General features: G+C 43.5%; 3 protein-coding genes and 1 pseudogene across 5 annotated transcripts in view; 3 read left to right on the top strand and 1 right to left on the bottom strand.

Annotated features, from left to right (window-relative positions):
- The window catches only part of LOC108160796, an 85,538-nt gene extending 83,823 nt beyond the window's left edge, over positions 1-1,715 (top strand). For all 3 annotated transcript variants that reach the window (XM_017295013.2, XM_033397893.1, XM_033397892.1), the window contains exons 5-6: positions 27-184; positions 243-1,715. In XM_017295013.2, the coding sequence (XP_017150502.2) occupies positions 27-184; positions 243-1,423 (1,339 nt within the window). In that variant the 3' untranslated portion in view covers positions 1,424-1,715. The remainder of the gene's footprint in view (positions 1-26; positions 185-242) is intronic.
- An 8,909-nt stretch (positions 1,716-10,624) lies between these two features.
- On the top strand, positions 10,625-11,668 carry LOC117193394. Its single transcript, XM_033398143.1, has 3 exons — positions 10,625-10,783; positions 10,842-11,022; positions 11,079-11,668. Coding segments are annotated over exons 1-3 (630 nt in total). The 5' UTR covers positions 10,625-10,781; the 3' UTR covers positions 11,526-11,668.
- A 1,308-nt stretch (positions 11,669-12,976) lies between these two features.
- On the bottom strand, positions 12,977-14,343 carry LOC117193395. The gene is made up of 3 exons (XM_033398144.1): positions 13,848-14,343; positions 13,609-13,789; positions 12,977-13,552 (listed from the first exon to the last, which is right to left on the bottom strand). Coding segments are annotated over exons 1-3 (408 nt in total). The 5' UTR covers positions 13,850-14,343; the 3' UTR covers positions 12,977-13,327.
- A 64-nt stretch (positions 14,344-14,407) lies between these two features.
- On the top strand, positions 14,408-16,233 carry LOC117193396 (annotated as a pseudogene).
- The last annotated feature ends 267 nt before the right edge of the window (positions 16,234-16,500 follow it).

Below are 16,500 nucleotides of genomic sequence, written 5' to 3'. Positions count from 1 at the left end.
TCGTTGCCATCTCCCTACCACCGCAGATCAACACGCAAGACAGAGTTCCGCAAGCGACGACGCATCCGGCCCTGCCTGAGCGTCTGCCAAACTGTGGAACAAAAGTGCCCCTATCTGCTGCCCGCCGACCGCGCCCCTGCGCTGCCCACCCAATATGCCGGCGAGCCGACATTTCTCTGCCTAGGTAAGCCCCTAAAATATTCCCTCTCAATATACAACACCTCATGCTGATTCCGCTGCAGATCAAAATATACCCGAAACTGGGGAGCAGCTGAAGAAGTCCAGCTACGGCCCCAACGACTGCTGCTACAGTTACTGCAATGGAGCCGCGAGCGGAGTGTGCACCGTGTGTCGGGACTTTGCCCCGCCCCTGCCCCGACCGATGCCCAGCGATGTGGCAGCAAATTCCACCCGCCGAGTCCACAACATAACACTCACGCTAAGCTCTCCCCCCGGCGAGCATGCCCGGGCCAAGAGCGTGGCTCTGGCCTTGAGGAACGTGACAAAGGAGCGCGACAGCGAGCAGGACGCCATGGAGTCGCTGATGGAGCGGCTGCCGTACTATGCACGCCTCGACAGCATCTACTACTACGACGAGGACGGAGAGATGCCCAAGGCGCCGGTGTCCGGAAACTGTGCCCCCGTGCCAGCCGTCACCACTCGCTGCACATTCCCGTACTATGCCTCAGGCACAGAGGCCGCGGCACCACCCACGCAGTTGCTCGTCTGGCTGAGTGCGTTGCTCGGCCTTCTCAGCAGCTGTGGGGCGGCCCGCAACCGCTGGAGCTGCAGCTGGAGCTGGAGCGGCGTCTGTGGGCAGCGCGGCCGTGGTCGCCAGTGCGTCAACTGCGAGGCCAGCTGCCACGAGCAGGAGCTAATCACCAGCACCAGCAGCGGCAACAGCGCTGGAAGTGCCAGTAGTTGCAACAGGAACAGGAGCAGCCAGCAAAGCGTCGATGGAAAATGCATGGAAAAGGCTCCCCAATCAGAAGCCGAGGCTGAGGCCAACGCTGAGGCTGGAGCTGCTTCCGGGTCGAATGCTTGGATGTGGGCGTGGTCGGTGAGACCACTAAATACTCATAGGCAAGTGTGTAGCAAAGTACGGTACTTTAGCAGCCGGAGTAAGTTTAAATGCGAGTCGAGAGGTATTGGTGGTCGTATAACCATGCCTAACTATAGAGACTTAGATCCAGTACGATTACGAGTCAGGATCAGGATCAGAATCAGGTGGAGTTGGAGCTGGCCAGGCGGGGACGGGCGGAGGTGGGGGATGTCAGCGTCGCAGACGAGGGAGGGGTGCACTAGGACTATTAACTATCGCTATTTCTACTATTACAACTACAACATCAACGATTGGTGGCGGAGATGGTGGCTCTGGCAGCGGGAGGGGGAGTGGCGGACTGTGGGCAGCGGCCCCTTATAGTGCCTGCAAAACGATGGAAAAGGCGATGGAAAACCAATGGCTGCCCTGCTCGTACTGCCCTCTCTATATAGGAAAATCTAACGATAGTTAAACCCGAAATGATAAATAATACAAGTTGAGAGGTAACAGCAGCTCATAGAGACCAGCAAAAAACGAGTAAAAAATTGCGGGAAAAGCGAATTAAACGAGACGTAAAACCAAAGCAAAGGAAAACCACATAAATATTTATGGTCCTCTTTCAAGTGAAATAAAAACCAACATGAATTATAAATCTCCATTGAAAACAAAAACAAACAAAAACGAGGGGGAACGTTGTGAGTTGCTGCGGACACCGCAACTCTACGGTTATACCCGATACTAAGTCAGTATGGCTCTCCTCCGGCAGATGTTGCTCTAGCTCTTATAGTCTTTGAGCACTAGGCGCTGAAGGGGACGGACAGACGGACAGACAGACAGACGGACGGACGGACAGACGGACAGACAGACATGGCTCAATCGACTCGGCTATTGATGCTGATCAAGAATATATATACTTTATGGGGTCGGAAACGATTCCTTCTGGACGTTACACACATCCACTTTTACCACAAATCTAATATACCCCAATACTCATTTTGAGTATCGGGTATAAAAAAACAAAATAGCATATTTTATTACAACTAGAACAAAGAATATTAATATTTTATTAAACAAAAAGCAACTGCCACAAGAATAGGTTTTTAGATAAATGATAACAGAGATACAGAAACAAACGAGGTGGAACGTTGTGAGTTGCTGCGGACACCGCAACTCTACAGTTATCCCCGATACTAAGTCAGTATGGCTCTCCTGCGGCAGACGCCGCTAATATTGAACCACACGACAAAAAGTGCGTGCGAGAGAGACAGAAAATCAGTCTGAGCGTGACGTCGGGCGCTGCGTAGCCACTAAAAATTGATTTCTTGCTTTTGGCTACAAAAATGATCCGATCTGATCCAGATTCAGCAATCTGATAGATATGGTCATTATCTATGATTCTGCGTTTTTAGTTTTCTCGAATGTGCAATATTGTGGATGCAACAGATTTTCGTCTTTTGTGGGGGCGGAAAGGGGTGGGGTGAAATTCTGAGATATACGTTTTATAGTGAGATCTAACAGAAGTGCGGATATCAAATTTGGTTACTCTAGTTTTAATAGTCTCTGAGATTTGTGGATGCCCCAGATTTTCGTTCTTTGCGGGGGCGGAAGGGGGTGTGGCGAAATTTTGACACGAAACGGTCAAGGTCCGATATCACAGGAGTGTGGATACCAAATTTGGTTGCTCTGGCTCTTATAGGTTCTGAGATCCTTGAACTCATATTTTGCAATTGACAAAACCGACCATGAAACCTGTGTGTTAGAGAGAGACAGAGCGAGAAAGAATGAAATTGTTTTTTTGGTTCTGGCTATAATATTTATACGATCTGGTTGAGATCTTACATTCTAAGACATATAGTCATCCTCTACGATTCTGCGTTTTTGGTTTTATCGTATCTTTAAAAATGTGGATGCCACAGATTTTCGTCCTTTGTGGGGGCGGAAGTGGGCGGGGCGAAGTTTTGAAATATTTTTGTAGCAGTGACATATCACAGAAGTCTGGATCCAAAACATCGTTGCTCTAGCTCTTATAGTCTTTGAGCACTAGGCGCTGAAGGGGACGGACGGGCGGACGGACAGACGGACGGACGGACGGACGGACGGACGGACGGACAGACGGACAGACAGACAGGGCTCAATCGACTCGGCTATTGATGCTGATCAAGAATATATATACTTTATGGGGTCGGAAACGATTCCTTCTGGACGTTACACACATCCACTTTTACCACAAATCTAATATACCCCAATACTCATTTTGAGTATCGGGTATAAAAACAACAACATTTAACAGGAGCATGGAACTATATGATTTATACATATGTATATACATGTATGTATGTATGTACGAGTATAACAGACGGAACCGAAACGAAGCGAAACAAAAACGAGGGGGAACGTTGTGAGTTGCTGCGGACACCGCAACTCTACAGTTATACCCGATACTAAGTCAGTATGGCTCTCCTCCGGCAGACGCAGCTAATATTAAACGATACGACAAAGAGTGCGTGCGAGAGAGACAGAAAATCAGTCTGAGCGTGACGTCGGGCGCTGCGAAGCCAGTGCAAATTGATTTGTTCCTTTTGGCTATAAAAATTATCTGATCTGGTCCAGATTCAGCAATCTGATAGATATGGTCATTGTCTATGATTCTGCGTTTTTAGTTTTCTCAAATGTGCAATATTGTGGATGCAACAGATTTTCGTCCTTTGTGGGGGCGGAAGGGGGTGGGCCAAATTCTGAGATATACGTTTTATAGTGAGATCTAACAGAAGTGCGGATACCAAATTTGGTTACTCTAGCCTTAATAGTCTCTGAGATTTGTGGATGCCCCAGATTTTCGTCCTTTGCGGGGGCGGAAGGGGGTGTGGCGAAATTTTGACACGAAACGGTCAAGGTCCGATATCACAGGAGTGTGGATACCAAATTTGGTTGCTCTGGCTCTTATAGGTTCTGAGATCCTTGAACTCATATTTTTCAATTGGCAAAACCGACCATGAAACCTGTGTGTTAGAGAGAGACAGAGCGAGAAAGAATGAAATTGTTTTTTTGGTTCTGGCTATAATAATTATACGATCTGGTTGAGATCTTACATTCTAAGACATATAGTCATCCTCTACGATTCTGCGTTTTTGGTTTTATCGTTTCTTTAAAAATGTGGATGCCACAGATTTTCGTCCTTTGTGGGGGCGGAAGTGGGCGGGACGAAGTTTTGAAATATTTTTGTAGCAGTGACATATCACAGAAGTCTGGATCCAAAACATCGTTGCTCTAGCTCTTATAGTCTTTGAGCACTAGGCGCTGAAGGGGACGGACAGACGGACGGACGGACAGACGGACAGACAGACAGGGCTCAATCGACTCGGCTATTGATGCTGATCAAGAATATATATACTTTATGGGGTCGGAAACGATTCCTTCTGGACGTTACACACATCCACTTTTACCACAAATCTAATATACCCCAATACTCATTTTGAGTATCGGGTATAAATAGTTATTCATTTAATTACTGGCGAACAACAAATACGAAAATTTTAGGTTAGCTAAAAATGAAACAAATAACGGAAACGGAAAACGGAATAATTTACAACTAGAATAACAAAGAAATTTTGAAAATAAAGAAAAAAAAACAACGGCATAACTAAACTAATTAGCGGAAAAACCCACGACGACAGCCAAAAAAGAAGAAGGGAGAAAATACAATTTCACTAATAAATTGATGTATAGGCCGCGTATCAACCACCTTTCAAAGAAAACCAAAAACGAAACGTGAACTTTGAACTATGAACTATGAAATACTATAGTCGAGAAAGGATCAGAGATGTGGGTTGGGAGCGATTAATTAACGAATTAATTAATCAATTAACGAGACGAAAATAACAAGAATAACAACCGCAAACGTGTCTAAGAATTGTCTTTATTTAGTTTTAAAACAGAAGCAGATGTGGTTCACGATTCGATTTGAAAACCCAAGGGAACCGAATCGTAACGGAAATAAAACCAGGGAGGACGAAAGAGGCATGCAAAGCGCACAGTAAAACGTATCTTTAAGGTTCATTAAAGGATTCGGACACATACGGAAGCATTACCAGCATATAGAGCCATGATCCATGCGCCCCATTTACGTATATATGTTTATATATACGATAGGAATAGAGAGGAAAATATGCAACGCAAACAGCAACATTAGAGAGGCAGGAGAAAAATACCTTCTATATGAATAATAATAGTAATGAATAATAATAATTTTTGTAATAAAGTGAACTCTATGTAGCGTATACATATGTAATACATTTGCGAGGTATATATTTATAAATTATCAATTTATCGTACATAACTTGCAGAAATAGAAAACTATAGGAAAAACGAAAAACGAAAAAAAAATAGAAGAAAACCAAAATTAAGCCCTTAAGAAATATTCAAATAAATAGTCGTATTTGGTATTAACTAATTAACTATGAAGCTAAGTACGAAACAGTATGAGAAAGTCCCTCTGATAGAGCACACTCGACAAAAAAAAAACACATACACACATACATATACCTTAAGCACTCTTATACAATATAATTAGTTTAGTTAGTTTCTACTCACCGCATCATCGCTAAACGCTTTGGAGATTTCCCAAATTCATTCCGAGATCTGTTAACGAAAGGTTTAATATTAGCCCACTGCAGGCAGTGGCAGAGAAACCGAAAATTCTTTTCAGTCTACCACTAGTGATGTTCCTCAACTTTCAGCCTGAATTCTGTTACTCTTCCGTTCCGTTTTCGAATTTCTTTCAACACTGACGCATTACTTTAGGAAGAGATAATGTTGTTGTAGAAACCTAAAGGATATTACAAACAGAAGTAGTAGCATTCATCAAAGACCTCTCATCCATTTGATTTCTTTGATTTGCCCCCATATCAATGAATATTTGTAAATAGAAAAGAACTATGAACAATTCGCCTCATGTCCTTTAACGGCCTCATGTCCTGGAAACTGGGGTGCTTTTGCTATGTGAGTTTCTGTCCTACATGAATTTTCGTTTACAAGATTTTCCCCAATTGTTGACCCCGCCTGTGTAAAACTCTTTCCGCAACTCAATGAAGAGCACGAAATTTATGAATTTACATTAGCAACCAAACTTTTCGCTTATCTCGTTCCGTCGTCAGCGAGATAACTGTACATTGAGGCGAATGCAACCCATTTCTAAGAGAAGCGAGACGGACGACAGAAGGAGACAACAAGAGGCCAAGCACCGTTATCGGGGGGCGAAACAAACAGAGCAGAAAGAGAGAGCCGCTGGCACAAATTGCGCGCATATTGAAATGCAAATTGTTATGAATTATTGTGTACTTTTGTAAAACTTTTTGATATATATAAAAAAGTTAACATGAATAGATGCCTAAATAATAATAAATTAAATGTTAATTTATTTAAATGTAAACAATAAATGGACGAGAAAGTAGAAGGAGGTCTGTGGACGGTAGACGGTGGACGGTGGACGGAGGCGGGCAATCCCAATCCAGTTCCACGTCTCCCTTAGAGTATGTATGTATTTAATAAATTGTACACGTTGGACGGTTGGCGAGAGTGTGTGTCCAGAGCGAGACAATTTTCATTGTGCAAGGAAAACAACTAGTTGAATTGAATTGTGTGAGTAACGGGGGTAGCGTAGCTCCGATCAAGCGACGATTATACTATATCGCGAACATTACTTTACCGCAGCGAACAGGCAAACAGGCAGCAGTAGTCGCATTGAAACCATCTCATCTGCGATCCAAACACAATAACGAGTTCCAGTCCCCATCCGAATCAATAACAAGTTAGCACGAATTATACAAGAATTTTTGTAATTGATTAGCAGCTGCCACAACAAACAAAAACCAAAAAATAATGATACCAATAATGAAACAAAAAACTCCGTTGCAGCAACAAAATGTATGGCAAACGGTAGCAATTATTTTCTACAAAAACCAAAAAAAAAACAATTTAAAATATGTAAAAAAAAAATCAAACAACAAAAGAGAATTTTAAAAACGAAAACCAAAATTCTTTTTTAGGTCAGAACGAAATTATATAATTGTGTGCCATGGCAAAAAGGAACGAAAAATATTAAATGTATTTGATATCAACAAAAGAAAACACAGAAAACCAAACAAATACGAAACCGAGAAGTCGAGAAGTCGAGGAGTCGAGGAGTAGAGAAGTCGAAAAGTCGAGGAGGAAGCGTAATAATACATGAAAATTCATAGCGTCAAGTCAAGACAAATTTAATTTAATTAAAAGAAAGCAAAACAAATAAAAAAGGAAGCAAAGCTGCTAGACAACAAAAAAAAAACAAAAAACAATATCCATTGAAAACGATCCATCGAAACGTTTGCAGCCACCCCTCCCAAATAACACTATCCTAGAAGAAACTGATAAAAACAAGTAAAAATCTAACATCTAACATCCCACATGAGACAGCTAACAACTTTAACAAAAATAAACTGAAATCTTCTGTACTTGTTGTTAAAAAGAATGCAAACCAAAATGCGTAATAAAAAACCGAAAATAGAAAACAAACAAAAAGAACGAAAAAAACCGCAAAAAAAAAATAAAACACGGAGAACGAAATTTTCATAGTCCTTAAGCTAAAATCTAAATACGCAAACAATGGAAATTCCCCAGCCAAACTATCTAAAGTAATGAAATTGAATTCTGACTATCGAGAGATGGAAAATAGTAATACTATGTAATAATAATGGCAACTGGCATAATTATGGTAATTGTAAAATAATTAAACAATGACGTAAAAGTAAAACCAAAGCAGAAAACAAAAGGAATATAATAAAAAAAATTGTTGTTATTGAATGTATTTGTATAGAAAAATTATTATGATTATGACGATGAATAATAAATGATTACAAAAATAATAATTATTGTTCAAGCCGAAAAAGCAAAAAAAAACGAGGGGGAACGTTGTGAGTTGCTGCGGACACCGCAACTCTACAGTTATACCCGATACTAAGTCAGTATGGCTCTCCTCCGGCAGACGCCGCTAATATTGAACGACACGACAAAGAGTGCGTGCGAGAGACACAGAAAATCAGTCTAAGCGTGACGTCGGGGGCTGCGTAGCCAGTGCAAATTGATTTGTTCCTTTCGGCTATGAAAATTATCTGATCTGGTCCAGATTCAGCAATCTGATAGATATGGTCATTATCTATGATTCTGCGTTTTTAGTTTTCTCGAATGTGCAATATTGTGGATGCAACAGATTTTCGTCTTTTGTGGGGGCGAAAGGGGGTGGGGCGAAATTCTGAGATAAACGTTTTATAGTGAGATCTAACAGAAATGCGGATACCAAATTTGGTTACTCTAGCCTTAATAGTCTCTGAGATTTGTGGATGCCCCAGATTTTCGTCCTTTGCGGGGGCGGAAGGGGGTGTGGCGAAATTTGGACACAAAACGGTCAAGGTCCGATATCACAGGAGTGTGGATACCAAATTTGGTTGCTCTGGCTCTTATAGGTTCTGAGATCCTTGAACTCATATTTTGCTATTGGCAAAACCGACCATGAAACCTGTGTGTTAGAGAGAGACAGAGCGAGAAAGAATGAAATTGTTTTCTTGATTCTGGCTATAATAATTATACGATCTGGTTGAGATTTTACATTCTAAAACATATAGTCATCTTCTACGATTCTGCGCTTTTGGTTTTATCGTATCTTTAAAAATGTGGATGCCACAGATTTTCGTCCTTTGTGGGGGCGGAAGTGGGCGGGACGAAGTTCTGAAATATTTTTGTAGCAGTGACATATCACAGAAGTCTGGATTCAAAACATCGTTGCTCTAGCTCTTATAGTCTTTGAGCACTAGGCGCTGAAGGGGACGGACAGACGGACGGACGGACAGACGGACATGGCTCAATCGACTCGGCTATTGATGTTAATCAAGAATATATATACTTTATGGGGTCGGAAACGATTCCTTCTGGACGTTACACACATCCACTTTTACCACAAATCTAATATACCCCAATACTCATTTTGAGTATCGGGTATAAAAACACATAAGAAAACAAATATATATACATATATATGAGAACACGCTTTTGACTTCCTTCTGGTACGGCGGAGGATCACAACAAGGCTGGGCGGCTGTAGACGAGGGCGACCTCCACGCAGGCCCTTAATGACAACCCCGAGAATTTTCCAGGACAGCAAGGAAAAACCAGCCAAGGTTCAACTGACTTTAGCAGACTTTTTTCACATTTTAACATATAGAAATAGTAAAGTGTTCCTTCGCTCCAGGAAAAACTAAGAAAACGCTCTGTAAGGGTGTAGAAATGATGGCTCATCTGTTGAACAGCGTGATCGCACTGCCTGCAAAAATCTCTCACGGATTTGCCTTTGAAGTGCCAAGGCTTGTGGGGGGCCGCAAAGGACTATAGGTTTTATGTAACTTTCACTTTTCGCGCCCGCTCCCAACGCAGGTGCTTATCGGCTCTGGCAAAAGGCAGTAACAGCAACAGTAACAGAAGCAACAACACTCTAATTAAGCTAAGCCGAAGGAAAAACTCAGCACAGGAGGAGAAGCCCGAGGAGACCGCGGAGCCGAAGGGAGCAAGAAAGATCCGACAAGTAGCATCGGGATGCCGCCACCAGTGCCGAAGCTGGCTCATCTCTCGGCTCGTCGGGTCATCGGTTCGGCTAGCTGGCTGGCTGGCTGGCTGCCTGGCCGGGAAACGGACTTCAGATTGGTTTCGACTGGCGAAAGGGAAAGTTCGAGCAAAGTTTTGCGATCTTTTGCGCGTGCTGCCAGTGAACGCACTTTTGGCGGCTAGTGTATACGAGTATGTAGCTTTTCAGGTGTGCGTTCGCGTGTTTGTGCTTGCCTCTGGCAAAATATTTGCCAGCCATTAAAGTGCGGCGCTGCCCAACGGTTAACGGTCAACACAACCTGTCCCCAAGTATTGTTTGTGCTTCCACTCGCTTCTCCCCCCCACTGTGTAATTTGCATGTGCGGTTTTGTATTGCATGCTTTTTGGCACCAGCCGACCAGAAACTTTCGAAAATGAGGCGAAAAAGATCACAAATCAGTCCATTCGAATTATGGTTAACAAATCTGCTGGCGGAATTGACAGCTACATGGTTTTCTACTCAGATGAATTGTGAATGGCTAGAAGTTCAAAGGTGACTCTAGCAGTTCTGCAACAATACCAGCATTAACATGGCTTTTCACTTTATTGATTATAACAATCGGCCAGGCTCCGTTTTTCACTTTCACAAAAGTTTTCCGATTTACTTTTGAAATCACATAAATTGGGGCTCTCTTTTTCCCATTCCGCAAGATTTCTTCGTTTTCAAAACGAAAACATTTTCGTTGACGAAATGAAAAGTAAACGGCTTTTTATACAACAAAACGAACCCTAATTGCAAAAGGAAAAAAATAGATGACTTATTGATGCATTAACATAAACTTGATACCTATATCAGGGTAATTTAACTTGTGCTTTTTTTATAAATAATTTTATTTTAACCCAACCTAAAATCTGGTTCGGACAAAATTGGCCTCAGCAACAACAAATTTCGTTTTGGTGTAAGCAGCTGACGCATTCCGATTTGGTTATCGGAACGTTGGCAAGTAATCAATTTTTGCGTATAACAGCACAAATGTGCATGTAACAGCTCAGACTGTGCTTGTAACATGCGCTTAACAGAACATCTGGGTGAGCACAGCTGTTTCCCGCCCAATTTAATTCGGACTTCAAAATGTAAGTGCAGCAGATTAATTTTTTATTTCAAAATTACCGCTTTGTTCTTTATATCCAGGGGAAAGCATAAATCATCTCTTCAAGATGAAATCCTGGTGGGTTTTATGAAAGACAACCCGGACTTGGCAAAAGGATTTGTGAAGGGCGACCTAGTTGTTGTCGATGCCAAGTGGGCAGAGCTTTGCGGCGCTCTCAATGCTGTTGGGCCGCCAATCAAGGACGCATTGGGTTGGAAAAAGGTATGTGTTGCACAACAAAAGGTAGCACACTACTATATTCAATTCTACAATTTCAGGTTTGGGCAGATTGGAAAACAAACATCCGCAAGAAGATGGCGAAAAGTAAATCAGAAACTCGAGCTACAGGTGGAAGGCCCTTCGCTCAGCAATCGCTTGGGGAATTGGAGGAGGAAGTGGCCAAGCTATGTGGCCTCTACGAAATGGTGGAAGGAGTAGGTGGGCCAGCGTATGGACTTCCCCCCCGTACGACCAAGGAGGCCGACACTGGGGTTAAGTGCGTGATGGAAGACCCCATTGAGGAGGAACCCTCAGAGAAGGACGAACCCTCAGAGAAGGAGGAGCCCATGCCGAAGCGCCGTCGAACTAGACCAGCGCAGACCATGGACCTCAACGATCTCTGCGCTGCTCAGCTGGATGAAATGTCGGCAATTTCCAAGAAAATTTCGGAACATTTCGAACGAATGGAATCGTTAGAGAAGGAGAAGCTCGAGGTCCAAACGTAATCCGCAAAAGTAAATGAAAAACGGAGCCTGCCTGATTATATTAAAATGGTTTGCACATATTGCGCTCATTTCACAGGAGTAGATTTATATGGATTTATTTATTTGTTGAAAATTTACTGAATTAAAAACGTTTTCTCTGATAACATCGGCCATATAATTAGTATATTCAGGCAGGCTCCGTTTTTCATTTACTTTTGCGGATTACGTTTTCAGCCAAAACGTTTCGATTTCGTTTTAAGGTGCTCCAGTTTTCACATATTTTTTTTATTGATATGTTTCTTTTTTCATCGTTTCTGGCAAACAAAAACAGCTGACCTGTCTGCTTTGTAAAAATACGGCGTGATTAAAATGCCTTTTATTTTTTCAATTGCTTGTTTTGAAGCAAAACGATTGCAGAAATTACGTGATCTAAGAAGATCTAGACATCTTAGATGCAACACTTGTGTATTTAACATGTCTGACGAACTGTGAGTAACAGCATGCGTATTGAAAATTAAATTGCTAATGGTAAAGCTTTCAGATTTGTGAAGTCATTTCGGATCGACAAAGAAACTTTCAAAATGATTTTGGAGAAAGTTCAACCCCATTAAGGTGTTACCAGGAAGTTATCTCCCTCTACGCAATTGGCTTCAGTAATGTGATATCTCGCCACTGGCTGCTACCAGTGGGCAGTTGCCAAAGACCACCATATAAACATTGGACGCAGTACATTTGGAAAGATTCTTCACAAACTTATTCCGTTGATGGACAGGCTGTTATGTATTGAGTTCATTTCGTTGTAGATGAATAATCATCAATTGCAACAATCATATGAATATTTCTATCGGAACTTTAAATTGCCTCGAATTGGTGCCTGTGTGGATGGAACTCACATCAGAATACTAAAGCCTGTACAAAACCACTCCGTGTTCTATAATAGGAAATGATTTTATAGCATGAATGCCATGGTGGTGTGTAACTACAACATGGAGATAATTGCTATTGATGCCACGCACCCTGGTTCCTGCCATGACTCCATCATTTGGAATCACTCCCCTGCTAGGGAATATTTATCCACGACCATTAATGGGTTTGTTTTGGCTGATTCGGGCTACGCTCTAGAGAGTTTTGTTCTGACTCCTTATAGGAGCGCGGAGATAGCCACCTATCAGCTTAGATTCAACATAAAGCATACTGGAGCACGAAATATTATAGAACGCACCATTGGAGTCCTTAAAAGCCGTTTCCGTTGCTTGCAACGCACTTTAAATTACCCACCAATATTTTGTTGCCAAATTATAAATGTATGCTGTGCCCTGCACAATATTTGTAGAAGACGTAATGTCTTAATCGAGGAGGATGTTCGATTTGACGACCCTTAAGACACTGAAAATGAATTCGACGACACTGAAAATAATGGATCATCTATACGCGATGAAATAGCTCAGGCCATTCCTTATTAAAATGCAAAATTTTTCATGTTTTCTTCTTTATGTCATTCGATATTCTTTATAACTAATAAAGCTAAGTTTCACAAAAAAACTAATAGGAAACTAATTATTTCGCAAATTTGTCCAAAATTTGGCTAAATTTGTCTACAAGCGCCTTTTGGACCTCGAGCTTCTCCTTCTCTAACGATTCCATTCGTTCGAAATGTTCCGAAATTTTCTTGGAAATTGCCGACATTTCATCCAGCTGAGCAGCGCAGAGATCGTTGAGGTCCATGGTCTGCGCTGGTCTAGTTCGACGGCGCTTCGGCATGGGCTCCTCCTTCTCTGAGGGTTCGTCCTTCTCTGAGGGTTCCTCCTCAATGGGGTCTTCCATCACGCACTTAACCCCAGTGTCGGCCTCCTTGGTCGTACGGGGGGAAGTCCATACGCTGGCCCACCTACTCCTTCCACCATTTCGTAGAGGCCACATAGCTTGGCCACTTCCTCCTCCAATTCCCCAAGCGATTGCTGAGCGAAGGGCCTTCCACCTGTAGCTCGAGTTTCTGATTTGTTTTTCGCCATCTTCTTGCGGATGTTTGTTTTCCAATCTGCCCAAACCTGAAATTGTAGAATTGAATATAGTAGTGTGCTACCTTTTGTTGTGCAACACATACCTTTTTCCAACCCAATGCGTCCTTGATTGGCGGCCCAACAGCATTGAGAGCGCCGCAAAGCTCTGCCCACTTGGCATCGACAACAACTAGGTCGCCCTTCACAAATCCTTTTGCCAAGTCCGGGTTGTCTTTCATAAAACCCACCAGGATTTCATCTTGAAGAGATGATTTATGCTTTCCCCTGGATATAAAGAACAAAGCGGTAATTTTGAAATAAAAAATTAATCTGCTGCACTTACATTTTGAAGTCCGAATTAAATTGGGCGGGAAACAGCTGTGCTCACCCAGACGTTCTGTTAAGCGCATGTTACAAGCACAGTCTGAGCTGTTACATGCACATTTGTGCTGTTATACGCAAAAATTGATTACTTGCCAACGTTCCGATAACCAAATCGGAATGCGTCAGCTGCTTACACCAAAACGAAATTTGTTGTTGCTGTGGCCAATTTTGTCCGAACCAAATTTGAGGTTGGGTTAAAATAAAATTATTTATAAAAAAAGCACAAGTTAAATTACCCTGATATAGGTATCAAGTTTATGTTAATGCATCAATAAGTCATCTATTTTTTTCCTTTTGCAATTAGGGTTCGTTTTGTTGTATAAAAAGCCGTTTACTTTTCATTTCGTCAACGAAAATGTTTTCGTTTTGAAAACGAAGAAATCTTGCGGAATGGGAAAAAGAGAGCCCCAATTTATGTGATTTCAAAAGTAAATCGGAAAACTTTTGTGAAAGTGAAAAACGGAGCCTGGCTGAATACTTAATTCTTCTACAGCTCCAGACTTCTCCACTTAAATATTAATTGAGAACACTGCCGAAAGGGGTATTATTTGTGGAAAATGTGGCAAGTGAAACGCGCATTGTCGGGTCAGTGTCAGACCCTACTCGGTGTCCTCCTTCTGAGCGCCGCGTTAATAATTCACAGCGCACAAATCGGAAGAGCCGCGAAAGCTCAGCCGAGACTCGAACCCGACGTGGGTGAGGTGAATAGCGCCGAGGCGGTGAAAGCGTTTGCGCAAAGTAATTGCGAAAATGGTTGTATTCTCCCCCAGAAAACGGACGTGGAAATGTGTCGAGGCGACTGCCGCGGAGTGTGTTCCATGTGCGATGGAATCCCAACGAAAAGTTCGTTGTGGAGAGTCGCGAGAGTCCGGCCATCAACTCCTCCAAGCTGGCGCCCCATCCGCGGCTGAAGGTCTCCAAGAACACGAAGCTGACGCTCAGCCCCAAGCTGTACCTGTGCCACGACAATTACTTGGAGCTGTGCCACAACAAGACGCAGCAGTTACGGCAGCGCATCGTCCAGACCTTCGAGAAGTCCATGAGCGAGTCCTTCAACGACTCCCAGCCCAATCCCTACCACGTCGACTACAAGCCCGTGTTCGGGGACAGCTTCGAGGAGCAGTACTATCCCTCCACCTGCCTGGTCATGGAGGTGGGCGTGCGGGTTCTACCCCGCAAAGACAAACCCTTTGATAAGGTTCCCTTCGGCCGCCTCTTTCCGCGCCAGAAGCTCTTTCGCAACATCAAGAACATCAAGACGTGTGCGATTGTCTCCAGCGCGGCACGCATGCACAATGAGTCGGAAGAACCGCTCATGATCATGATCAGTTTGATGATTTACCCGTCTACTCCAATTTCGTTTTGCTTTATTTCCATTCGATTCGTTCCCAGACACGCACGACATTGTGATGCGATTCAATCATGCGCCTACGCAAGGACACGAGGTGGATGTTGGCAGCAAAACCACAATTCGTGTGGTGAATTCTCAAGTAGGTGGCACCGAACCCGAACTTGCACCACAACCCAGTTCCGCACTCGCACTGCGTTTGCATTTCCCGTGCTCTCCCCCCACAACTGTGCTCCTCTGCTCCCCTCTGTTCTTAGGTGGTCACCAAGCCCGAATTTGACTTCGCCCACGCTCCCATCTTTCGCAATGTGACGATCGCCGCCTGGGATCCAGGCAAGTACAACGGGACTTTGGAGGACTGGCTCACCAGCGCGGACTATGACCTGTTCAGCAATTACGAGATCTATAGGCGTCGCTATCCCAAGTCGCGGGCCTTCCTTATTAATCCCCACTCCGTGTGGCGACTGTGGCAGACACTGAAGATGTTTGCCGGAAACCGTTCTATCAGGCGTAATCCACCCAGCTCGGGTTTCATCGGTGAGCATTTTGATGGCTTCTGGGCACTTTTAATATTGCATCTGCATTGATATATGTATTTTCAGGTCTGGCCCTGCTTTTGCCCCATTGTCCTCAGGTGGAGTTTGTGGAGTACATTCCCTCCACGCGGCTCAATGGACGCTGTCACTACTACAGCAAGGAGGTAGACCACCCACGCTCTATGCTTCTCCCAGCAGTGTTTCGATTCAATTATTTCGCTTGTATTCAGATGAATGCCGCCTGTACATTCGGCTCTTGGCATCCCCTGGCCGCCGAGAAGCTGATGACATTGGACATGAATACGGCGGATGATATGTCTGTCTTCCAGTTTGGCATATTGCGTATACGCAGGCCGGACAAACTGCTCTGCGGCTTCAACTTCTTTGGCTATTGAGGAAGGCGAGCCAGCAGCGGAAGCGGAGCTGACGGACAATCGACGTGCATTTAATCAGAGGTTTTCACCAAGTGCAATAAACAATTCAACTTTGCAATGAATATAAACTGAAGTATTATTTACCAATACTTGGATCGCTTGTCCCCTTGTCTCTCTGGGGAATGACGCCCACGCCTGCAATGGAGCCAGAGCCTGAGGCAGAGCCTCAAGTGGCTGAGCAGTTGATTCTTTTGGCTTTTGATTGCTTTTCCTGTTCGCTTGCAATGGGAATGGGAGCCCCGAGGTGGTGGGGGAGGAATTATGACTGGATTCATGGATCCATGTTTTTCTACC

This window comes from Drosophila miranda (assembly GCF_003369915.1).
Source record: "Drosophila miranda strain MSH22 chromosome Y unlocalized genomic scaffold, D.miranda_PacBio2.1 Contig_Y2_pilon, whole genome shotgun sequence".
In the NCBI taxonomy this organism is placed as follows: Eukaryota; Metazoa; Arthropoda; class Insecta; order Diptera; family Drosophilidae; genus Drosophila; species Drosophila miranda.
The sequence above is the reverse complement of the archived record's forward strand: the minus strand, read 5'-3'. Positions and strand labels throughout refer to the sequence as shown.